The 25,920-nt window shown below is 39.7% G+C and overlaps 1 protein-coding gene across 2 annotated transcripts in view; it reads right to left on the bottom strand.

The window, feature by feature from the left end:
• ADCY8 (adenylate cyclase 8) overlaps nt 1-25,920 on the bottom strand; it is a 2,045,143-nt gene that overhangs the window by 1,153,573 nt on the left and 865,650 nt on the right. For both annotated transcript variants that reach the window (XM_044067040.1, XM_044067038.1), the window contains exon 4: nt 14,861-14,972. In XM_044067040.1, coding sequence (XP_043922975.1) covers nt 14,861-14,972 — 112 coding nt within the window. The remainder of the gene's footprint in view (nt 1-14,860; nt 14,973-25,920) is intronic.

Raw genomic sequence — 25,920 nt, forward strand, 5'->3', positions numbered from 1 at the left:
GTGTCTAAGGCCTTGGCGAGGTCCAGATAGGCTGTGTGGACTGCCTTACCCTTGTCCACAGCTCTGGAGACTGATTCGAAGATGTCATATACTACATATATATATATATATATATATATATATATTTTTTATATGTATATATATATATATATATATATATATATATATATATATATATATTTTTTATATGTATATATATATATATATATATATATATATATATATATATATATATATATAGATATATACATACATACATACATATATATACACACACACACACTTATAAACCTGGTATGATAGCACTTAGTTTATGTTTATATTGTAGGTTAAAACAGAGACTGAGACAGATTTGAAGGGAGAGTATGGAATAAGTATTACTATTACAAAAAGCCAAGGATACCTGGCTTCATGGTGTGGAGGGATGCCTATTACCAAGATAACCTGAGTCTGGGAAGCAGCACAGGTACTGCAGAGGCCAGTAGGAGAGGACAGGCATGAGTGTCTGATGCTAGAGAACTCATTGGTGATAGGCAGTGATCTTGGCTGACTCTTCCACCATCAGCGAGTGCACACTTGTATGCTTTTAGACAGTTAAAGGTGCAAGACAGGAGGATGTGGGTTTGACAGCACTGTGTCAATAGCAGCAGCCCTGATTGACATGCATGTGGAAACACACATATACATGGGAAAGCATGGCAGTCCCTTTAATTTTGTGACTGACCACATCAGCCATCCAGAGGTTGTGTTAGGGCAAATACAAATGCTCTTATAGCCTGTGGTTGTAGATGGGGCACACATAATTCCATGACTGCCTGGAAGACAAGCTCACTGATAGTGTCTCACAGCTATGCTGAATATACCCAGTACAACGGTATGAATGCACTTACGTTTGGTGGAAGGGGACTTGATAATTGGCAGGCATGGAGACAAGAACTCAGAAAAAATAGCAACCAGTGAAACAGTCTTGAGTGTTAGTGTGTCTGTGAGTGTCAAAGTGTGTGTGTGCATGTGTGTGTGCTTGCAGAAGTTCAAAAATGAGAGAAAGTAGAAATAGGTAACTCTTAAGTCACTAATAGCCATGACATTTTGCAGATGAAGTTGCACTTATTTTGAAGCTTTAGGGATAACAAAATGAATGACCAGTTCAGTTAAAGCGGAGATGGAATTTAGAAGAGTTACAGACCAAGAGGTCAGTATTTTATACTGCTTTGACTGTTGGTGTATGTGTTTCTGAGGCAAGAGACTCACAAATCCATAAAAGCTCTCAGATGTTTATAATATAGTTTAATGTGCAGTCTCAGCACTTGTAAAATAATGCATCTACAGACAACCAGGGTAATAAGCCCTGTAACCTGCCCAATAACCAATACCAAAACTAAAATATTGTAAATTTAATGCTATTCTGCATTAACAGTTAATGATAAGTGACTCCTCTCTATATCCCCTCACTGAATAAAAGTTTCCACTTCTTAAACCTAGATGGAGTTTGTCTATTTCTGCCTTGAAGTTGTTGACCGTTATAGCATATGGGTATAGATAGTGCAACAGAGTGGCATAAAAGTAGCACATGCCCCTCCCTTGTGAAACTATATGTCCCCATGAGTGAACTAGTACTTGGAAAAAATAAAAAGACTCGGTTCATTTTAATGATCTCCATCCTTGGTGCAGAACACAATTCTTCCTGGTCTTCTGGCTGAATACACTAGCACAGTGTGTCTTTTGGAAAGTGCGCTGCAGTGAACATACTTCACTTACATATCAGAAAGGAACTGACAGAGGTGACAGAGGATTAGATATGGATATTGGGCAATTTGGGTGATATTGGGAAAAAGGATAAATGTTTAAGAGGGAGAGTGTGTGTGTGTGTGTGTGTGTGTGTGTGTGTGTGTGTGTGTGTGTGTGTGTGTGTGTGTGTGTACGTGTGTGTGTGTGTGTGTGTGTGTGTGTGTGTGTGTGTGTGTGTGTGTGTGTGTGTGTGTGTGTGTGTGAGTATGTGTGCATTTGCGTAAGTTAATACATATTGTTTTATTACTAAAACACTGTCTGGTTATGTGACTTCCTCATAGTAACAGAGTAGCAAATGCTGGAAGAAAGAATCAAACCCTGTTCCCTTAAATGTAGAAGGGCAGCTCTTATGGAGAGTGGAACCTTAATCCTACAAATTAACTGTCAGAACCTGATTCTCGCTCTCTCTGTTGTTTTTTGCTAAATCACTGAAAAAAAGAGTTGTTTAACACTTAAGGCTCAGAGCTGTTACTGAACTCCTTCCCATAGTCAAATGTGCAGAGTTTGAATCCTCCCACTTCAACTGCCTACTATGAGTAATTCAATCAGACAGCAAGCTTGGGTCACCCATGAAAAGGGATGCTTTGTCCAGTGAATTTGCCTGGTTAACAAATATATAAACATTGTATTCAAAATTTGCTCCCTCCCATTATTTTAGGCTTTGTCCAGAATTTTTGAGCAAAGACGGTGAGAATTATTTGGCTTGTTGCTTGTAAAATGTGTGGCTTTCTGGCAAATTGTTGTGGACTGCAGTGACTAAATAATGACAAGATGTGTGGGCTTCAGAATGCAACTTTCTAAGTGTACAAGAGAAACACAACATATTTTCCTGGTTTGGGGGCTTTGTCTCTTGATTCTTGAGCTAAGAGCTGGAACAGCATGGGGTGCAATGGGATGCATTCTATGGTTCTCATAGCTGTGAGCTGAAATGCACTTTTTAGTCATTATTTATGTATCCATTCATTCATTTTATTGCAAGCACTCATCTGAATATATGAAGTCATGCAAGGGTTGTAACTGATGGTCATATCTATGTACGTGTGCATCCTGCATCCCATTGTAATTATGGAGTAAAGGAAGGATTCAATCACAGTAAGCACTAGCATCATCATATGAACCGTGTTCTTTGTTTATGATTTCTGGTTTCCTTATTCCATTGACTGTTGACAGTGTGTTTATTACTTGGCTGTGAAAAAACTGGACACTATGAATCCTATGAGTTTAATGTTAAGATATTACTTATGAATGCATTTTTATTTAACTTGTTTTTTTTGTAGGCACACAGATGTGACATGCACTGTGTTAGTCTACAACATAGGTTCATAGGTTCATAGGTTCATACTAGGCTATCTGCCCGAGGGCATTTATAAGCCTAGCCCATAGTTTTGTGGCTTACACCACCCCTTTAGTTTGGAGAAACTATGCCCATTATTTTGCTGTGCCTCTGTCGAGCAGTGACACTGAGGTAACCCCTGGGGTGTATCTGCGATCTCCCATCCATTGGTCAAGATTCCTCTTGAACAAGGCCAGCGAGGTGCTCTGCCTCACATAAACCGGGATTTTGTTCCACAGCATAGGGAGTCTTTGGGTGATGAATCTATCCCTCCAGCACGTCCTATTAATAACCGTGTCGAGGTTTAAGTCTCCCGCCCTTGTGGTTCTGAGGGATCTAGATTTTTTGAGATGAAGCATGTTCATCAAATCTGGGTTTGACATGGCCTTGTATGTCAGGCATAGGTCACCTCTGAGCAAGCGGTAAGCAACTGAATATAACTGGAGTTCTTTCAGTCGGGCAGCATAAGACAGATTTTTGAGACCCTTTATCCTTTTGGTGAGGAACTTTTGTGGCCTCTCCAGCTGCTGCAAGTGTCGGGTCAGATACATTCCGAATGGGGCATTGTACTCGATCATTGGTCTGATGAGTGATGAGTATAGGGAGACTATGACTTCCCTTGATCTAGATGTGAATCCCTTCATGATAAGGTGGGCAATGTAGAAGGTCTTCCTAACTACTTTAGCAATATGAGTGTCGAATGAAAGGCTACTGTCAACCTGGGTTCCCAGGTCCCTAATAACTTCTTCTGTGTTCAGGGGATTGCCACCTATATGGTAGCTAGGGGTAACCTTATTTTTCCCGAAGGGTATGACTATGCATTTCTTGGCATTTAACTTTAGGCCATGGCTCTGGCACCAGTTATCCATTTCTGTGAGACCCTTCTGAAGGATATCTGTGTTGGATGTGTTTTCAACTACGGCGCCCAGTTTGCAGTCATCTGCAAACTTTTTCAGCCATAACCCTCCTGTGTTTGCTTGTACTTCAGAAAAGTAGATGCCCAGGACTGAGCCCTGTGGGACACCACTTGTGACAGGCTTTGAGTCTGACATGGCGCCAGCAACTCTGACCCTGTGGGTTCTGTCACTCAGCCAGTTTGCAACCCATCTTGTAATGTATGGGTTTACATTTAAGTTGATGATACCCGAGTGAGGTATTGTATCAAAAGCCTTCGCCAGGTCTAGGTAGGCTGTATGGACTGCCTTTCCCTCGTCAATGGCCTTGGTGACTGTTTCGAAAAAGTCAACCAAGTTTAAAAGGCATGATCTGCCTTTGACAAAGCCAAACTGGGCTGGATCCAAAGTCTGCAAGTTCCCTATGTCTTTATTTATGAGATCCACTATGATCCTCTCCATGGCCTTGCAGATAAGGCTTGTCAAGCTAATGGGACGGTAATTTCCAGGGTCGGTGGAGGCACCACCTTTGTGGAGTGGGACCACAGTCACTGTGCGCCACTCCCTGGGTACGTATCCGGAGGTGAGACTAAGATTAAACAGCTGTCCTAACTGTGGGTTTAATTCCTCGTTGAGTTCATGGAGCACACAGCCGGGGACACCATCAGGTCCCATGGATGCTGTGTTCTTTGCCTTGGAGAGAGCAGTTCTCACCTGGGCGTTAGAGATGTTTGGGGGGCTACAATCATTTGGTATAGATATCTCTCCTTTGGGGGGAGAAGTTTGCACTGAACCTGTCAGCCAGTATGTTGGCAATGTCTGTAGGATCAGTAATCTTCACATCATTTTGAACTAATTCTGAGCATATCTGGGAGTTTCCTCCTAGGTTTCTGACATAGCTAAAGAATGCCTTATGGTTGTCTTTAGAGTCCTTAGCTATTTTTTTCTCAAAATCAGCTTTGGATGATTTTATGAGAGCTCTTAGCTTTTTACTTATAGTGATCAGCGGTGTCTTACCTTTTAAGGATTTTGCTCTATCTTGTAGTAGCTTTCTCCTTTTGTTGTAGAGTTTGTTTATGGCTGGGGTCCACCAGACTGGACGCTTGCCTTTGGTACAAAGAGTCTTTGTTTTGCTTGGGATTGCCTGATCCATGCAGCCCTGCAGGTGCTGGTAGAAGGCATTTGTAAGTGATTCAGCGGTTTGAGTAATGTTAACCGCCGGCTCAGGGGCCTTAAAGGAGACCACACTAGTCTTTAGAAGTGTGAAGTCGGCTTTCGAGAAGTTCTTTACTGTGGTCTTTTTCTTTGGGGGGGGGGGCGGGATGAGGACCTCCAGCGAGATTAGTTTGTGATCAGATCTCACCAGTGAGGGGTATACTTCCGGCGTTGAACATTGTGCTCCCATGTTCGTGATGATGAGATCAAGTATGTTTTCTCCTCTTGTGGGGATGGTGACTAGTTGTTCCATGGCATTTGAGTTTATGAATTCCAGGAACTTTTGGGCTAGAGTGTTTGGGCTTGAGTAGTGTTCCCAGTCTATATTAGGGTAGTTGAAGTCACCTAGTATGATGGTGTTCGGAGATACATTTATCCCCTCCAGTGTTTTCAGGAAGGCCATATGAGGTTCCTGAGTTTGGGAGGGTGGCCTGTAACATGCTACAAATTGCAGAGCAATCTTGCCTATGGTTAATTGCACCTGGATGGTTTCCGATGCATCGTGCGATGCCACCAATCTTGAGGTGTGGGTGTCCTTGATGAATATGGATACCCTCCTCCTTTCTTGGTATTGTCCAGGTTTTGGGGCCAGAACACATGATATGAGGTAAAACCTGATAGTGCTGGGGTGCTCTCAGGAGCCTTGAACCAGGTTTCTGTCACAGCACAGACATCGATGTTCTCCATACTGAGAAGGGCCTCGAGTGCATGCATCTTGAGGTTGAGACTTCTGGCATTGAGCAGCATTACCCTTAGTTTTTTTCTTTGTTTTGTTCTAGGGTGGTAGGTTTAGAATTTGAGCCTTGACTAAAAAGGCACTATGGGGTGGCAAGAGCCTTTGCCAAAATCCAGAATCCCAGGGTGACAAGTGCAAGCCGTCCCTTGAAGCAGCGTGGCTTGTCCAGCATGTCATCCCAGGCAGACAGACATTGGATCCCCTTTGAATGACACCAGAGTTTAAGCCAATTGTTAAAGCTGATCATCTTATCTCTGTATTGTGGCATCATTCTTGGTGAAGGTAGGATACTGCTCAAGGTCAGGGTCATACCTGCTTGGGCTACATAATCAGAGAGCTCCTCTATGTCTCTTTTCATGTAGTCCAAGGAGGTATGTCTCAGGTCGTTAACACCAGCGTGGACAATGATTGAGTCGTACTTGTAGCTGCTGTTGAGAGACCTGAGTGCATGCGTTATGTGGCGGATTCTAGCACCGACAGGCAGCTTACTGTGACCTTCTCCTTACTCAGTCTGGTGAGCGGGACGTCAGTGTGTCTGACTATGGAGTCACCAATGACTAGTGTGTCTGGCATTGTGTTTGGCCTTAAGGGCTGTGAATGCTTGACACTCTGACTGTGTGGTCTATGTGTTGCAGGTGTTGTGTTCTGAGGTGGTAGTTGTTTGGGTGTCTGCTTTGGTGGCCTCTGCTGTTTTGGTAGATTTTTGATCAGAGCCTCCGAGTATGCCTTTGTGTGTTTATGTGTATGATTTGAGGTTGTGATGGTATTATGTGAGACTGGGTCTATAGTGTGTGTGGTTACCTTCTCCTCCTGTCTGGTCATGCCAGTCCTATGTTGAGAGAGCTCAGCCTCCAGTTTGGCCGTATAGTTGCATCTCTACATAAGTATTTGTGTTTTGTGGGAGGAGGAGAGGGTTGTCTGTGTACATGAGGCAATTGTAACATTGCCTCAATATTCCCAGGTTCACCAGCTGAGCAGGAGAGGACATTAGCAACTGATCCCTCGACATGCTAGAAGGAATAGACAGAAAAACTTAAGAAAAGGTTCTGGGGGATGTGGGTGACCGAGAAATGGGGTTTGCTTTTTTGGGGTACTTTCTATAACAAGAGTGCTGTATCGAGGTGATAAGTACTGTAGGTGCAAGTGCTTCGTTATACAGATAGAGAATAGTCTACTTGGGAGTCAAGTAGAGATAATTTATAGTTGTAGGATACACTAAATAGAACAGTAGTATACTTTGAGGAAGGTAGTTTTAAGGGAAAATTTGAAGAGTGGACTTTAGGTAGCCCTAATAGTTTAAATCTGATTAACCGGCGCTGCCCTAGTGTGCACGGTGTGCAACAGTTTGTTAATTCTTTGTGTCAATGAGTAAGGCTTTGAGTTGTTAATGAGCTATTTCCTGTAGTGAAATATTTATTTCCCTCAGCCTTTGTGTATATACAGTGTGACTCTAATCAAGTCACTTTACCAGACAATGCTTCTGGGCTGCCGTCACTAGGCTCACCCAAGCTATTAGCAAATGCATTACACATTTCTTTTTTTGAATTTCTGCACTCTTCAGATAGACACTAATTAGTACTTCATTAGATGATGTTTGACTATGAATCCCATCACATCTATCATAGTTTAAAGGATAGCCAGATATGTAAGCAGTGTCAGTGGCACAGCAGGTACCACACATACCTTTGGGGCAGAAGGATGTGCATTCTATTTCCACACCAGGTAGATGGATTGCTGTCACTGCAGTGCAGCACAAGGACAGAGTTGCATTCCTGAGTGTGTCATTCTTTGGAAGAGATGTTAACTGAGGTCCCATCTGCTTGACTTGGTAGTAGCTCAGGTTTGGAAGAGATGTTAACTGAGGTCCCATCTGCTTGACTTGGTAGTAGCTCAGGTTTGGAAGAGATGTTAACTGAGGTCCCATCTGCTTGACTTGGTAGTAGCTCAGGTTTGGAAGAGATGTTAACTGAGGTCCCATCTGCTTGACTTGGTAGTAGCTCAGGTAAATGTAAAAGATCCCACGGCACCCACTGAAAATAGTAGACGTTCCCCAACTCTCTAGCCAATTCCCCTAGTAGCATACATAACACCTCAGGTTTCTTAAGAAAACAGTCCAGTAGCCTAGTGGGACTAAACTGTTCAACATGGAATAAATACAATTCAATAAAAGTGTGTTTAAAAAGAACCGAAGCTTACTGTAGATCTTGATGACTGTACCTATAAAGACTTTAAAAATTAAAAAATCAAGAGCATGAAAATCCATATGTCTTTAAGGTCATTGGCGTATATCCCATTGGCCTCTACTACAGGAGTTTTAAGAGATTGCACAGTGAAGATTCTATCATGGCTAGGTCTTTCAGTTTTTACTAAATGGTTTGTCTGTGTGATCTTTTTAACTTAATGTAAAACTGATGACAATATTACACGTAATGCCCTCTCAAATCCCTTCCCCATATTGTTAAGTAAGACCAATAAGCCAACAGTCCACTCTAGTGCTTACATGATTTCCCTTTGGAACTGGTACCACTATTGCTTCCCTCCATATATCAGTTACAAAGCAGTGTTATAATGAATTAATGGAAGAAATAAAGAAGGTCTGCACATAGAGAACTGTCATGATGTTTGTAGAGAAGCCATTTGACCCATAAGTCTGTGCTGCTGCTAGCTCTGATCCAATTCCGTTTAATGCCTGGGATGCCATTTCTTCCAAGATCAAGATACATGAGTGGTGATCATCCATTATAAGATAGCATAATTATAGACTTGAACATGGCAAACCTCAGTATGGTTTCTAAAAGACAGTACATGATGCAGCCACAAACAGGACATTTATATACTTGTACGGTTTCTGGAAAGGAATGTTGATTGTGGTAATTTGCCCATTCCATGGGGTACTTTGTAGTTCTATGGTCATTCTGAAAATTCTGCACTTTGTATGACATGGCTTATACTGGGATATTCAGAACTGCCAAATGCCAATGGCATGTGACCCTGGAACAAACAATATTTTTATACTGTGGCTGTGATACACTCTGTGAAGTCATCGTTCATTTACATAACATAGTGCATCAAGTTCTGACTGGTCAACAGTAAAGAAGTTTATGAAATGAAGGCATAACAAAGGACACAGATTTTTGAGCTACACTAATGATGAAAAAAGATCAGGCAGAGGTAGAACAGGAAATCAAATACACTGCTATTAAATATGTAAAGGACATAGCTGCAAAACTGAATTAGCATTTTCTGTTAAATTCTCATCTTGTTTTTAATATACTTTCTTATGCATTTGATTGCTGGCTAAGTGGGTTAGTTCAAAGACAATTTCTGCCATGAAGAGGGTGAAAAACACCAGTAAAATATACATTACAGGTCAGAGTCAGTATTCTTATATAACATTAAGTGTAAATACACAATTACATGTGGAAATTTAATGCAATGATATTTGCAAAAATGATATAATAAATGATTTTAAATAGAATGGAGTATTACTACAGCATATATGAAATCCCAAAACTTTGTGATTTGCAGTTAACCAGGTTAAAATGACTATTCTAGGATATGCAAAACAATAGCCAGCTAGCAATTTTAATGTTAACAACTGAATTTATATTTCTCAGTCGTGTGTGCTAACAATTTAATTTTAAGATCACCTCATGTTTATCTGTCTCTGACAGCATTTGTCAACTTGTTCCAGATGCTGGAAGGAATTTTTGGGAAGGTCATCTCACCAGTGTACAGACTGTATGTGGGCCTGACTACATGGTCCTTTGTTATTTTAGCTAAGGAACTCATAAGAGGTGAATTTGTAAACCCCCAAGTATCGGTACAGGCTGTAACAGTCTGAATAAATACTGACACCATTAATGCTGATCATGCTGAGTAAAGCCACTCTGCCTTCAGTAGTTAGACACTGTGATAATCTGGGGCTTTTGCTACAGGAACAACTGTTTTATTTTGTTAATGTTTGCTAACTTTGTTATATTAGCATGCATGTTAGTTGTCTGTTAATGTTGCTAAAACTGACACCAGGACTGCTATGTACAGTCCTTTTCAATCTGAGAGGTGAGCACTATTAAATGCTGGGAAAGGGAGGCATGAACCTTTTGATGTGTGTACTTAAAGTTAAATATGGCTAAGCATCTTATGGTCCTCATGATCACAGACCGGCCATTATTCCTGTGTTCCTGTACATCTGTACTAGTTCTGCATTACATGGTGAGCCAAGTGTAAGTAGGTGTATTATTAAAGGTATAGTGTCATTACACTGATCCTGAGTGCTCTCCTTGAATCTAGAATGAGATAGCGGGAAATGTATAGGTAAGTCTAAGGTATTGTATGATCTTACGTACACATTTGGGCGATGCCCTTAAATGACTGATTTGGATCAGACCAACCTGATAAGCACCTGTAGGTTTTATACCCTAGATATGACCATTTAACTATTTGCAGCTTAGAGGCTAGTTTCAGTTGACAGACGTTTCTACAGTGTTAACTGTCAGGTTATTACTTGACAGTCAGTGCTAGTGACTACAAACCCAATTAAATTGCCTTGTTGACACAGCAGATCAGATGCATAAAGTTTTATCTGGAGAGTAGAGGGGTCAATAAATATGTATTTAACCAATAATGAGAAGAGAATGGGGCTGAACATTGACTTTAGAGTTACTCCTGCACTGACAAGTACAGCATCTAGGAAATGAGTAGTTGTGAAATGAGTGGTACACTCTCTAACCCAAGATGTATTTAACATAGTAGAAACATGGTTTACTAAGAGATGCCTCCCTCGCAATGCTAAAAAAAACTAAGCTCCTCCTCCTTACACCCACCAATAAATCCTCACCCATTGATTTCTCTGTGTCCTCCAATAACAGCACTATCATACTTCCTGATACAACCACCAAACTGCTCGGAATAACTATTGACAATAACCTTAATTTTGACAGCCATATAAATAACACTATCAAAACTGTCAACAGAAAAATAGGCTCCTTATATAAGATCAAATCTTTCCTAGCTCCTATAGCTAGAACCACAATTGCTCACTCCCACTTAATCTCAATGCTTCTGTACGCCTCACCCATATATACTAACCTAAAGAAAAATAATCTTACCAAACTAACAAATTCCTATAATAACATCGCCAGATTTGCCACTGGCAATCCCTTTAGAACCCACCACTGTTTGAATCTAAGGCAACTAGGCTGGCTTGAACTTCAAAAACCAACTGATAGTATCCCAACTCACCATTGCCCACAAGATCTTCTACCAACCCAACAACACTCCTATACTCTCCAATCTCATCCTCCTGTACAAAAATCTTAACTCCCTGCGCTCTTCCAACAAACTCCTTGCCTGTATATGCAAGTCTAACAACCTGGCTGGAGACTCTCTTTTTTTCTAACACAGTTGGAAAACTCTGGAACCTCCTGCCCAATGAACTAACATTACTTTCTTCCTTGCCTCTATTTAAACACAACCTCAAAAAACACCTAAATTCTAACTGGCTATGCCCCTACAGCAATCCTGACTAATCTTCTTCCTCTCTTCTTCTTCTTTTTCTAATTTCACCTCCTGCTACTTCTTATTTCTACTACTCTTACTTCAACTACTTATACTCTAAATGGATTGTTCATGCTCACTCCTTGTTTGACTTACTAACTGTTGTTCCTAATTTGATATGCCTAAAGAGTAATTCCTACTCTATATTATTACTGCTTCCTACAATATTACTGCTTCCTACAAGGCATACTTTTTAATTTTAAACATTATTTACTTATATTTTTATTTTTATTTTAATCCATGTGGATGATTTTCTAAGTTGTATAACTGCCGGAGCTTTTCTCCCCGGGCCTCTACTGAAAATGGAAATATATCCAGTTAGACTAGCCCGGTTAACAAATGTAAAATAAAAAATAAATAAAATAAAGAAATAAATAAAGAACAAAGAAAAAGAAAACAATCTTTCTGTGTTTCCAGATTGCTTAGAAAACAATTTTGTGAATAGCTTTCACACAAAAGCTACAGTTGTATAATGAGTAATGCCATTAATTAATTATACAGTATCTCTATTTTGCTATAAACTGACAACATATAAATTAAGATTAACTGCATATGAATTTGAAACAAACACAACACGTAAGACAGTATAAAGGCAAAAGTTCATTCTCCACTGAGCTGCATCATGAGGAATGCCTCACTTAAAATGACCACTTATTTTTTTAATTGCTGTAAAGTAGTGCAAACTGCATAATAAATAAGACATAACGCATTGATGGTGTACAAGAGGCAATAATAAATACTAAGAATATATTTAAAATATCTGAATATCTGGTGCAGTTTCAATGACAGACATTTTAACAAAAAGAAAACAACAATTACTAAGTCTGTGCAGTTGTGCAACGTTATCTGAATATCATTTATTTCTCTCTCTCTCTCTCTCTCTCTCTCTCTCTTTCTCTCTCTTTCTCACTTTCTCTCTCTCTCTCTTAACATGCTTCCTAAATGTAAGATCCTCATATGTAAAGAGAATGTCTTATATGAAAGTAATATATTGTTTAGTGACCTCTCCAAATCCAGCCATAGTGCAACACAGAGGTGAGCTTTAAAGGGAAATATATTTCATTTTATTGGTTGATTACTCAGATATGATGTGTTCTAACCACCCTTGAACATGTTGTAGACATCAGTATAACTCAATGATACCATCTTCCTTTGTTGAACTCACAGTAAGCGCAATGGCAGTGTCAATGTACAATGAAATTTAGGAAAAACTAGAAACAGTTCATACTGGATTGACAATAATAATCACAGTAATAAAAAAACAATTACGAAATAGCTAATCCTTACAAGTGCACATGTGGGTGATGGTGGGGGAGGGGTGCAGGCAATAACTGGGCTTGCCAAACATCCCAGTTAATCAAGGTGTTGTCCATTGTCATAAGAGAAGAACTCTGGAGTGCATCATGAGTGACCAGAAGTCAGCACGTTCACCCAGTCCTCTTAGGGAAGTGGAAGAGAGTGGAACTGGTTACCAACCAGCCACCTCTTTACCTTGAAGGCAAGCCATTGGCTGAAGACACAAGTGGTAACATAGTCTTTAGAACAGTCTAGTGTGTGTGTGTGTGTGTGTGTGTGTGTGTGTGTGTGTGTGTGTGCGTGTGTGTGTGTGTGTGTGTGTGTGTGTGTGTGTGTGTGTGTGTGTGTGTGTGTATGCAGGTGTCTGTATGAGTGTGTGCGAGTGTTTGTGTGAATGTGTGTCAGCCTTGGCAGTTATATGGATGTGAGTACTGCATGCCCTGCTGGGAGAAAACACAAAGGACCTTATTACTCATAGTGACATACTTAACAGGCTGCATTACTCATGCTGAAAGTGATGGGACATCTAGGCCACCACACCATTTAAAATCACTAGATATAACCATTAAAAAAGATAAGGGTAAAAATATTGTAGTCACGGCTGAAGCACTTTGGTAATAGAGGGTCATACCGGATAATCAGGTCTGATCTAGGGGAAACACTTCAAAGCATTACCATACAAAGACTGCTGCACACTTTCTGATAACAAAGATAAATCAAAACTTACTATAAACACAAAGGTTTTTCAGTCATCAAAACAATATGAAATAAAATACCTATGGTGCTTAAGTAGCCAGTAAATAGGAATGTATTAAAAGAAAAACAATGAGAAAAATATTGAAGATCTGCAGGGATACATCTAACTCATCTGTGTGGTGATCAGACAGGAAAGACAAATTATCAAAATGAATGCCGTGGATAATATAGCTATGTTTGTGAAGAGAGCTAATGTGTTTTGGGTAATGGAACTTAATTATCAGTGTTCTAGTTGGCATGTAACAACTAATATTTGTCTTATACTGTGGTTATATAGGAATGTTTCGCATATTTTATTTAATATACTAAAATACAGAACATGTGACATTTAATGTAGTGAAAACTTTACACTTCTCTGTATAAAATCCGACAGGCCAGATTTATGGAAAGACCCAAAGTAGTTGGAGGCTACATTATTATGCAACAGAAGCAAATTTGTGTACAGCAGAGTTCCTACATCTAGATATAGAAACTTAGTCCTCACCCTCAATGCACAGGACCTGAAACTTTAGTGGTACCCAACTGGTAAAGTATTACCACATATCGGATTTAAATTTGGGAGCTCTTGACAGCAGTAATAATTTCCTCTCTATCATTCTTTGCTGTAATTGAATCTAACAGCACACATCTGAGGACAATAAAGGCATAATTTAGGGGAGCAAGAAACAATGCCTAGGTTGCTTTCTTACTTGTGTAAGGTTTCAAAAATACAAGTAACATGACAGAACAAGAATAAAGGATTCTAGCAAAAGTACATTGATTAAAGATATTGTTGCACTGTGGCTATGTTTAGTTTGCTATGACACACAGTGATCACACATTCATTAAGCACACTGAAAATGCAAACATGCAGATCCAGATGGTTGTTCAGCTTGTCACCTCATGCGGCAAAAAAACATTTTTTTTTTTTTTTGGCAACATGGTTACTAGTCTATGGCAAGTTCCTTGCTGTATTCACGGAATGGATTCCTACAATTTAGAAATATTGGAATTAGAATGGAGCATCTTTAGTAAGCTGCAATACCTTGTTTTAGTAGTCTTATGCAGTTGTGTGTTGTGTCCCCATGGAAAGTAGGTCTCTTAAAACACTTCAAGTATCAGAACAAAGTATCTCTGATGTAATATTCAGTTTGTTCTTACTGATACAGGTGCTTTGTTTCAGCTTACAGGATTTGATACTGACACCCATGAAATGTGTCACTTCCGTAGTGTACTTAATTATTTCTGCTTGATAGTGTAAATACAGTTTCTACCACCAATCTCTTAAAATAAAAAAGGACTTACATGTGCTAATCGATCAAATCTTGCGAAGAGCTCATTTAGCATTCTCACAAGTTCCTGTGCTGACAACGTGGTGGAGAGGTTGGTGAACCCTTTAACGTCTGCAAAAAGAATGCTGAATAAAATATGGAAATAATACATTAATATTTAATTCCACTAATATATTCAAAAGTAGGGTCAGTAAATAAGGAAGACATGCTAGAGGCATATTTTAATTAAATAATGACAAGTTCATGTCATGAATTTTATTATGCAACATCTTAACTCAGATTTAAGGTACTTTATAAGCATTAATCATTTAACATTTGACTTGGTCTAACTGCTTTAAAAAAGTACTAGGCAACAGCACAGAACAATGACTTATTACAAAAATATTGCTGCGTACTTATGTGACTGTATTAAGAGTAAGTAAGGAGAATATAGACAGCACAGAAACATCTCAGCATGAGGATATAGTTTAGCATTTTTTATTTTACTACTGTGCAATGCTTTCTATGATATTCAAATATAATCATTTCCAGTGGTTCCGTAATTAAAGCTGAAATAATCTCTCTCTTGCAAAGGCAAAATCATTCATTAGTCTGGAATCATTTTCTAATAAAACCTTTAGGTGCTTTTTGAATTGCAAATTTTGTATGATCAAATACTTCCTTTTGAAATTAAGGTGAGTTTCAATTATAAAATCTGGGGCATCCAGAGAAGCTAGACAAAGCACAATCAAATGTAATAAGTTCATGGAATGCTGAATAGTTTTCTGAATGAACACAGCATTTACACAAAATCATACTGAAATTATTGATGTGCAATGCATTTAATGCCAGCCACGCTCCAATCTTTTGAAAAGTATATATCTTTCTGCATGCATCTTGGTTTTCTTTTGGTTTTATACAATTTTCTTTTTTAAAACTACTTCTTTGAGTACACATACAGTACATAAGTGCTGAACCGAATAAAGTAGAATACATTTTATTAAGGTATTGATTTCTATAGCACAACTTCAGTTTATGCCTGTTTTAACAAATTTATTTGCTTTCTCTTACCCATCCCGGTGATTCTGATATGCAGTTTACTTATAAATATCAAGTGGATCACCCAATGATAAGGCAGGCAGTACATGCTGAATTGTATTATGGTTCATTATTCATATGATATAAACATTACATACTGGGGATAAATATCACAATTTCAAAAACTCACAAAGGTATAGCCAGAATTTTCAAATATGAATGCAATTCTTCTATAATGCAGTCCCCCACAAGGCTAACCTCTTCCCTCCAAAAATACCCCACACTCTGAAATGACAGGTTTAATGAAAAAAAGTAAAAAAAAAAAGGTTTAGCCAACCAGGTGTTCTGAAAGGCATCAATTTAATAAAATGCATAATTATAAACTATGATGAATGTACTTCTTTTTAAAAATAATTTTAAAATTATGCTTGCTTCTTTGAGAAATAAATACATTTTAAACTATATATACAGAGGTGTTCATGGCATATGCCTGAATAAGAAGCTATACAATATAAATAAATAACCATTAAAAAAAGAATCAGAATAAATAAAAGTAAGCAATAAATGAGTAAACAAGTGGATAATTCCTAAAAACATTACATTAAATTGTCTCTGGAATTCAATAAATACCCTAGTGCAATCTGCACAGCTCATGCTAGAAAGGCCCTTCCATCATGATATTCCCAAATGCGATTCAAGAACTGTGGGTACTACCATGTGGTGCAGATCATGGCTGGCCTACACATCACTGTGGCAACCTGCTGCTTGTTGCTGTGGAATCCCCCTGCAGTCACTCTCTTACACATGCATACTCAATCACAACCACATACCCACAAATGCACACACACACACACACACACACACACACACACACACACACACACACACACACACACACACACACACACACACACGCACACACATATAAAACAGTCCCTGTACTTGCCCCTTCCCTCTTGTGGTCCCTCCACCTGCAACAGTTAGTGTCATTACTGCACGTCTGACTTAGGCCCTAGTGGTCAAGTGCACCCCCACTCCTTTGCATACCTGTTAAAATGTTGGTGCCATTATGGTACTTTAAAGAGTCAGTCCTGTTGGTGTAGTGATTCCCTACACCCCTCTACTACAATTGGTCTCATTATGGCACTTTAAAGAGTCAGTCCCATTGGTCTAGCGGTTCTCTCTACTCCCACACTACAGTTTGTGCCTTTTTGTCAGTTTAAATAGTCAGTCCTGTTGGTCTAGTGGCTCCCTACACCCCCACACTGCAGTTGATGCCATTATGGCAGTTTAAAGAGTCAGTCCCATTGGTCTAGTGGTTCTCTATGCCCTCATACTACATTATGGTACTTAAGACTGTAGGCCCTGGTGTTTGGTGGTTAATCCCAGATTTCTGTCATGGTGTATATGCCTTACAGCAGGTTAAGGGGTATTCCCCAGCAGTCTAGTGTATCCCCCACCCTAAGCCCCATAGTAATATTGTTGTCATTACAGCACTTCAGAGACTACTGTATAATGGCACATAAAGAACTCTGGGAGATACCTCTAATATTATGCATTACGCATTGCACAGCAGAACTGTGTGTGCTACTATATAATGGCACATAAGACATGCTGGGAACTGCCCCTAATATTCTGTATTGTGCTTTGTACATCAGCACCATGCATGCCACTTTACAATGAAAGATGAAATACTCTGGGAACTACCCACTAATATTCTACATTGTACATTGCATGCTACTCTACAATGGCTCATATGGCATTAATGTGGTTTTTCAAGGTTATATACCTCAGACAGGACTACAGGTTAGTGACCATATCCACATCCTAACAGGTCTACCATTTTTACTGGGAAGGATTTGCAAACAACAGAAAAGGAATACCATGGTAATGCCTGCAGTGTGATTTATGATACTAGAGTGAATCAGCAAAGTTAGATAAACACCAAATGAACCTCAAATGACCACCTCTAATAAACACCTAGTACACACAGGATCAGCACCAGCACTCCAAAATTTTATTTTCAGTTACAGTGATCTGGTACCTCAGCAATTCGCCTTCAAGGATCAAAGTAACATTATTCAAAGTCACTTTTTATATGTCCATACAAACAAGCAATCAATTAAATAATTAGTATTATTATAATACAGTATTTTTGTCCTGCATGGTCCTCTTTGTGACAGAATATATTTATTTAACTCAATCCATTTTTCTTTGTCTTCTTCTTGGAATATTTTATTTTTCTTGGATGCAGATTATTTTTCTTGGATGCAGATTCTTGTTTCGGCTTTTTTACATAACTGCTATCTACGCTGTCCAAAAAGAACACTTTCTGTGTTAGGCCACTGTAGGAACATGATGCTATAGCTGATCATAGTACAACACCTTGTACTGAAACAGGTTCTGGATGTCCGCTATTGGACCACTGGCTATGGTATTCTTACAGCATCCCTTGGCTTAAGGACTGTTTCATTTCATACAGTCTTATCGAAGTTAAGTTTCAGGGTCACTGTGTGTGTGTGTGTGTGTGTGTGTGTGTGTGTGTGTGTGTGTGTGTGTGTGTGTGTGTGTGTGTGTGTGCTCTCCTATTCTGATTCGAGGCAGAGTATGGTTGTGGTTATAGCAATATATATTTTTTTAATTTACTGTGCAACCAGTCAAAATTTGAGCAGGCAGTAACTTCACTGGCTGGAAAGGAGTATTCTGGAACCCTAATGTTGCAATGTGGCAGTATTCCTGGCCATCTGGCAAATATTTGCATTACATTTAATTTTTTACTGTTTGAATGGTCCTTTCAGCTTGACCCATCAGTCTTTGGCCCTGTGGTAATGTGACACAAGTCTTGTTCAAAGGCAAATCTCTAAAATTCAGTGTTTACTAAACCATTGTCCATTGCTGGAAATAACATTTACTGATATTCCATGTCAAGCAAAATCACTTTTTTGGCACCAGTCAAAGTTTTAGTGGTCATCTCTCTCATTTTGGATTCCTCAAATAAATTTTATAGTAGTGACTACATAATCAGAACTGTATGGTTTTATTCTTGAACAGATCTACCACAACTTTTTCCCAGGACCAGTCTAGTATAGCATATTTTCATTGGATCATAGGAGGTTACTAGAATATTGGCCTTGAGGCCCTTATAAGCCTAGCCAAGAGTTTAGCCCATGCATAGACAAATGAGCACCCAATGCCCCTGTCCAGCAGGGACATGGGTGGAATCCCAGGGGTATATTTTATGCTTCCCATCCAGTTATCCTGGTTGCACTTAAAAAGGATTAAGGAGGTACTCTATTTGATATGGAGAGGGAGTCTATTCCATAGACTGGGGGAGTCTCTGGGATACAAATCTCTCCCGTCAACAAGTCCTGTTGATGTTACAGACCAGGGTGAGGCCACGCATACGGGTTACTTGAGTGGAGCTTAACTTGCGGATATTCAGCAGTCCCATCAAGGTGGGGTCCATGATCACCTTGTATGCCAGACAGAGGTCACATCTGAGGAATCTGTATGAAACTGAGTAGAGGGATAGGGCTTTTGGCCTATCTGTGTAGGGTAGATGTTTGAAGTCCTGGATTCCCCTGCTGAGGAACCTCTATGGTCTCTCCAGTTGCTGCATGTGCTTTGCTAGGTACATGCCGATAGGTGCATTGTACTCAATAATGGGCCTTATAAGGGAAGAATCCAGGGATGTTATGACCTCCTTGTTCCTGGATGAGATACCCTTACTTAAGAGGTGAGCCATGTAGAAGGCTTTCCGTACCATGGAAATAACATGGTGGTCACAATTTAGGTTGCTATCAACCTGGGTGCCCAAATCCCTCACGACTGATTCAGTGCTTAGGATGTTGTTATTAATGTGATAATTTGTGAGGACATCACTCTCCCCAAAGGGAATGATGATGCATTTTTTGGTATTCAGTTTGAGGCCATGTTTCTGGCTCCAGTCATCTGAGTGCGACCTTCTTAGAGGATGTCGACATCACTAGGGGAATAGATGACAGCACTCAGCTTGCATTCATCTGCAAACTTGGTCAGCTATAGCCCACTGGTTTTGGCCTACACATCAGAAAAGTATATCCTAAATAACAGAGGCCCCAAGACCGAACCCTTGGTTACGCCGCTTGTTATGGGTCTACTGCTTGAGGTGGCTTCCCCTATTTTGACTACATGGCTTCTATCAGTGAGCCATTTTGCTACCCATCTGGTAACATATGGATTGATGCCTAGTTGAGAGAGTTTATCTATTATGCTCAAGTGGGGAACAGTGTCAAAGGCTTTGGCCAGGTCAAGGTAGGCAGTGTGCACAATCTTCCCCTCGTCCATGGCTTTGGTGACTGTCTCAAAGAAGTCGACCAAATTTAGTAGACATGACCTCCCTTTGATGAAGCCAAACTGTGTGGGAACAACTGTTTGGAGGTTGCCAATGTCCTTGTTAATGAGGTCCATGATAATCCGTTCCATGGCCTTGCAGATCAGGCTGGTTAGGCAGATGGGTGTATAATTTCCCAGATCGGTGAATGCTCCACCTCTGTGTAAAGGGAAGGCAGTGGCTATCCTCCACTCAGCTTGGATGAAGCCAGTACTCAGGCTTTGATTGAACAGGGTGCCTAATGGTGCTGCAAGTTCCTGACTGAGTTCACGTAGGATGCAGCCTGGGATGTTATCAGGTCCCATGGAGGCTGTATTTTTTGCCTTTGAGAGAGCAGTGATGACCTGTTCTCTAGATATAAGGGGAAGGGGGCAGGTACTGCGGATGTCCTGATTTACTGTTGGGGGGGTGGGGTCAGACGGGTAAAGTTTTCACTGAATCTGTCAGCCAGCAAGTTTGCAACATCTACTGCATTTGTATATGTGGTGTCCTTGGCCACCAGTTCTGAACAGATCTGGGTGCTTCCTTTGAGGTTGCAGATGTATGTGAAGAAGGCCTTATGATTGTCTCTAGTAGATGTAGCCAATCTGGACTTGAAGTTTGCTTTGGAGGATTTCACTAGTGCTCTTATTTGCTTGTTAAGGCTAAGGAGACATTGCTTCCAATTGGGCACCTGCTCCTTCTTGGTCTTGGACAGCAATTTTTTCCTTCTGTTATAGAGTTTCTTTATTGCAGATGCCCACCAGACAGGTTTACTCTTCCTTGCGGAGGATGATTTAGTCCTGTTGGGTATTCCTGATTCCATGCATCTATATAAATGCTCATATAGTGCTTTGGCGTAGTTTTGGATATTGGTGTCAGTTCCTACAGAGGGGGAAGGGACTGTGATACTACTTATAGCATTCCTCAGGAGGATGTAATCAGCTTTGGAGAAGGTTTTGCATCTGATCCTAGCTGGTGGGTTGGGGGAAATGGTGACTTCAAAAGTGACCGTTGTGTGGTTGGATCTTATCAGGGAGGATGATACTATAGGAATGCTGCTGTGGTTACTCATGTTGGTTAATACTAAATCCAAGATATTATCACCCCTTATGGGGGTATCAAGTAGCTGTTCCAAGCCATTTGCAAAGACAAAATCAAAGAATCTCTGGACATTTGTGTTCTCGCATGAGTAGTTCTTCCTTTCTATGTTTGGAAAGTTAAAGTCACCCAGGATCAGGGTAAAGGGTTGAATCTTGATAGATTCGATCAGGTCCAAATAGGTGGATTGGGCATCTTGAGTCAGATTTGGGGGCTGGTAGCTAGCTATGATTTGAATAGGGGTCTTGTCAATGGTTAACTGCACCTGCAGTGTCTCCTGTGCATCAAACTCTTTGACCAGCCAGGAGGTGTGTATGTCTTTAATGCATATTGAAACTCCACCTCCTTTGGCTTTACTGCCCACAGTTTGGGGTCTGAATGTATGATAGGATGAATAACCAGGTAAGGCTGTCAAATTTTCTTCTCCAGTCTTTTTCAGTATGTTACATAAAGAACACGTCCAGACCATTTCTTTGATCTGAGTGGACGTACCAGCATCTGGTTTCTTAGAAGTGTTAGATTTGTTCAATAAATGTAACTCATTTCATCACAGAAGGTGAAGTATTGCTGTATAGATAATGGGAGATGTTCTTTTTTCTTGTCAGTTTCCGTTTGTTTCTTGAATTGCCTCTGTTATCTCTTCAGTCATTTGCAAGTGCACATCACCTGCCATTTCTTCAGAATCATTAATTAACAAGGAATGTGTTGATTTCTTTCACATGAGCTCTGCCCCCAAAGCATCACTAATGTGAGTCTGTTTTAAGTGTATGCATCAGCATCAACTGCCTACATGCTAAGCTGCTTTCTCTAAAATCTCAGTGGTGCCTATACAATCATTTTTGACAAATGCTCTAAAGTGGCTTATGATCTGATTTTGAAAATACATCAAGCCTGCATATGCATTATAAACCCTTTTTAAAACCATGCACACTAGTCCACATTTCTTTTTCTATATGTGCGCATCACAGTTGCACACTAGTCAGTGCTTTAGATCTGTAATGCTATGGGCAAACCCTCCTTGGTAGAACCAACACTAGGTAGGATAGAGTGGTATCCACTTGTAAGACTACTGAATTGTTGATATTGTAATATTTCAAGGCAGTCACTTTTGTGACAAACTTCTTCAATATTACGAAACTGCTTTTTTCCTTTGATTTCTTGATGCCAGTCATCATTTTCTATCAAGCATTTTATTTGCAGTAGAATTGACACTTTGGATAAAATCAGTATAAATATTGTGAGATATTAGCTCTTCCTCAGGATCTTTTGCAAGGCAGCATTATCCTCATTCCATTTGTACCACAGCCTGGACTTTTTCAAGTTTGTATTGCAGACTTTGACAGCATATGTCCCATGTACTTCTTAGAGTTCACTCCTATTTGGCACTTATTTTGGGTTCAACTTTACATTATTATGACACATTCTCTTTAACAATTTTTAGCACATCTTAGGTCATGATTGATCTGAGTTTCATCCCATATCAGGATGTAATCTATAACATTCATTATGCATCCAGGTCTTCACCAACATTTATAATGGCTATTTGGAAGATCTCTTGGGTCAGTGTGATTCCAAATGTAATCAACATGAACAAATATCATCTTGGGGGGTACACAGATTTGAGCGTTTTTAATCCTACTTCACTTGCCAAAAATCCATTATTTGTTTCCAACACTGAAAAGTGTTTGGGTCTCAGGACCCTTGTGTCATCTTCCTCAACAGACCTAAAGGGATACCCTTCTCTCTTAATAGTCCTACCCAAGTCCCATGAGAAAGTACTAATATGGATTTTATTCAGTTTCACTACTGTTACCATATTGTTAACACAGAATGCTGGCTTAGTTTGTCTAGTATCAGCCCATGCATTTGAGCTTCTACTCAGTTATTTGCCTCACATCGGGTCTATATCACATCGTCAAACTTGTATAAGTTCGAATGATGTAATATTGAACACAAAAGTCTGAAACACAAAAATAGTGAAGTCACGGCACATCAATTTTTTTCCCAGGAAAAAAAATTGGTGGGCTGTTTTCGGGGCTTTGCTATTTCCTCCACTGTGGTGCAATCTCGGAGTTCGTACTTTTTAAGTAGAGTGGGTGTGGTGGGGGGGAGCAAAGCCTCCCACTTTAGTTTTATTTTAAGGTTTATTTATTTTTTTTGTTAGGGAACAGCGATTTTTGTTCTGTGTGTAGTTACTGTGCGGTTTCAGACTTTTGGGTTCGATATTACATCGTTCGAACTTATAGAAGTTTTACGATGTGATATAGATCCCCTCATATCTACTAACACATATACCAGGGTATACACTACTGAGCAGGAGGTATATTAGATTCATCTTAATTGTATATTACCCTGGCAGACAGATCGTGCCTGCAAACAAGCCATTGTATTTTTGCATTAGGGCATTTGTTTGGTCTGTCATTGTTTCTGGCCATTGCACAGTTTTACTGCTAGAATTTAGCTTATTTTATCTTAAAACACAACTATATACATCATGCATTTTGAGACTGTGCAAGTTACTTAACTTGCCACAATGCATACCTTCAGTTTGTGTTTTAATCATTTCACTGACATCACAACATGGCACTACTGTTTGGACTATATGAATTTGTTTTACCTTTCACAAATATTCATACATTGTTCAGTGGAAAATCTTAACCTGTTGCAGTGCTTCTACAAGTAGCAACACTTTAAGTTCCATTAATCCCATGAAACTAACTTAAAGAAGACAACAAAGTAAATGTGGAACAGAACAACTTGTCATTTTTTTCCCAAAAGCTTAAAATGACTTTCATTCAAAATGTTAAAGTGTGCTCGAATGTCTGATTTAAATTCTATACTCTTATCAGAATGTAAACAATTTTCTAACCAGTGGTTCCTGCTTCTGCAACAAATATGCCATTTTCATACCCTTAATGAAGACAGCCCTGTCTTTTGAATCATTTCTAAATGAATGGAATAAATATGAAGACATAACATATTTCCCAGTAACTTTTGAAGATTTTAACGTTACTCTAGATCCTCAATGATACAGCCTCTACAGGGAGATCCTCAATGATACAGACTTTACAAGGAGATCCTCAATGGTACAGACTCTACAGGGAGATCCTCAATGGTACAGACTTTACAGGGAGATCCTCTATAATACAGACTCTACAGGGAGATCCTCAATGGTACAGACTCTACAGGGAGATCCTCAATGGTACAGACTTTACAGGGAGATCCTCTATAATACAGACTCTACAGGGAGATCCTCAATGGTACAGACTCTACAGGGAGATCTTCAATGATATAGACTTTACAGGGAGATCCTCAATGGTACAGACTTTACAGAGAGATCCTCAATGATACAGACTCTACAGGGAGATCCTCAATGGTACAGACTCAACAGGGAGATCATCAGTGGTATAGACTTTACAGGGAGATCCTCAATGGTACAGACTCTACAGGGAGATCCTTAATGGTACAGACTTTACAGGGAGATCTTCAATGGTACAGACTCTACAGGGAGATCCACAATGGTACAGACTTTACAGGGTGATCCTCTACAGGGAGATCCTTAATGGTACATACTTTACAGGGAGATCTTCAATGGTACAGACTTTACAGGGAGATCTTCAATGATACAGACTCTACAAGGAGATCCTCAATGGCACAGACTTTACAGGGAGATCCTCAATGGTACAGACTCTACAGGGAGTACCATGTTACAGCCTAAACTGTCATTCAGATGGAACTGCTGTAGGATGAGTGGTTTGATGTTTGGTGATCCCTCCAAGGGGATGAAATGACATATACCTATTCACATAATGAAACCCTGCATGGTAGATGACTTGACTTCTCCCTCATTTTGATGACTGGTATATCTAAAATATTCACCTGTGAAGTTGAAGTGAGGTATATTTTGAACATGCACAGTTTTTTTAATGGATGCTTCTTTTGTCCATTTTTATAACAGGACTAACAGATGGCGATGGACTCATTATAAATGGTGATCAGCAGAACAAAACAGCTCTTACATGGAATTGTCCAGAGGGGTTATTACAGATAATATTTAGGTTCTGTCTGGTAGGACAGCATCGAATCATCATTTCAGGCTAACTTGATGGCTGAGGAGGGTAAGAGATGGGAATCCAGACAATACATGGTGTCAACTACAGATAATAAATTGCAATTTTTGTAAAGTTGTCTTCTCACATCAGAGCATGCTATGGTGTCCATTAAAAATAGTCAGTCTAATTCAATGTGAATTGTCACAAGTCTCAAATAAAAAAGAGTGTTCAAATATAGGGAAGTCGTAGTGGTTGAAAGGAGAACAAAACTCCTTTGTTTAAGTGTGGCCATTTAAGGAAACTAAGTGAGAATGGGTCTTGTCTGTGACAGATGGTGGCAGAGAATTCATTGTATGTCCTAATGAGATCAGGAAAGGCTTTTGTAATTATTATGCTGATTTATATAAAGAATGTGGAGTTTCAGAGACCTTAGAATGGGATTCTTTTCTACCAGTCTTGAAGGACTCATACAACTTGGTCAAAATAGTACAATTCATCCTCAGGCATCAAGACAGTAATAGTTTGGCTCGAGTTGATCTATTTGATATCAAG

This window comes from Protopterus annectens, chromosome 3.part1 (assembly GCF_019279795.1).
Source record: "Protopterus annectens isolate FY-2018-M chromosome 3.part1, PAN1.0, whole genome shotgun sequence".
In the NCBI taxonomy this organism is placed as follows: domain Eukaryota; kingdom Metazoa; phylum Chordata; order Ceratodontiformes; family Protopteridae; genus Protopterus; species Protopterus annectens.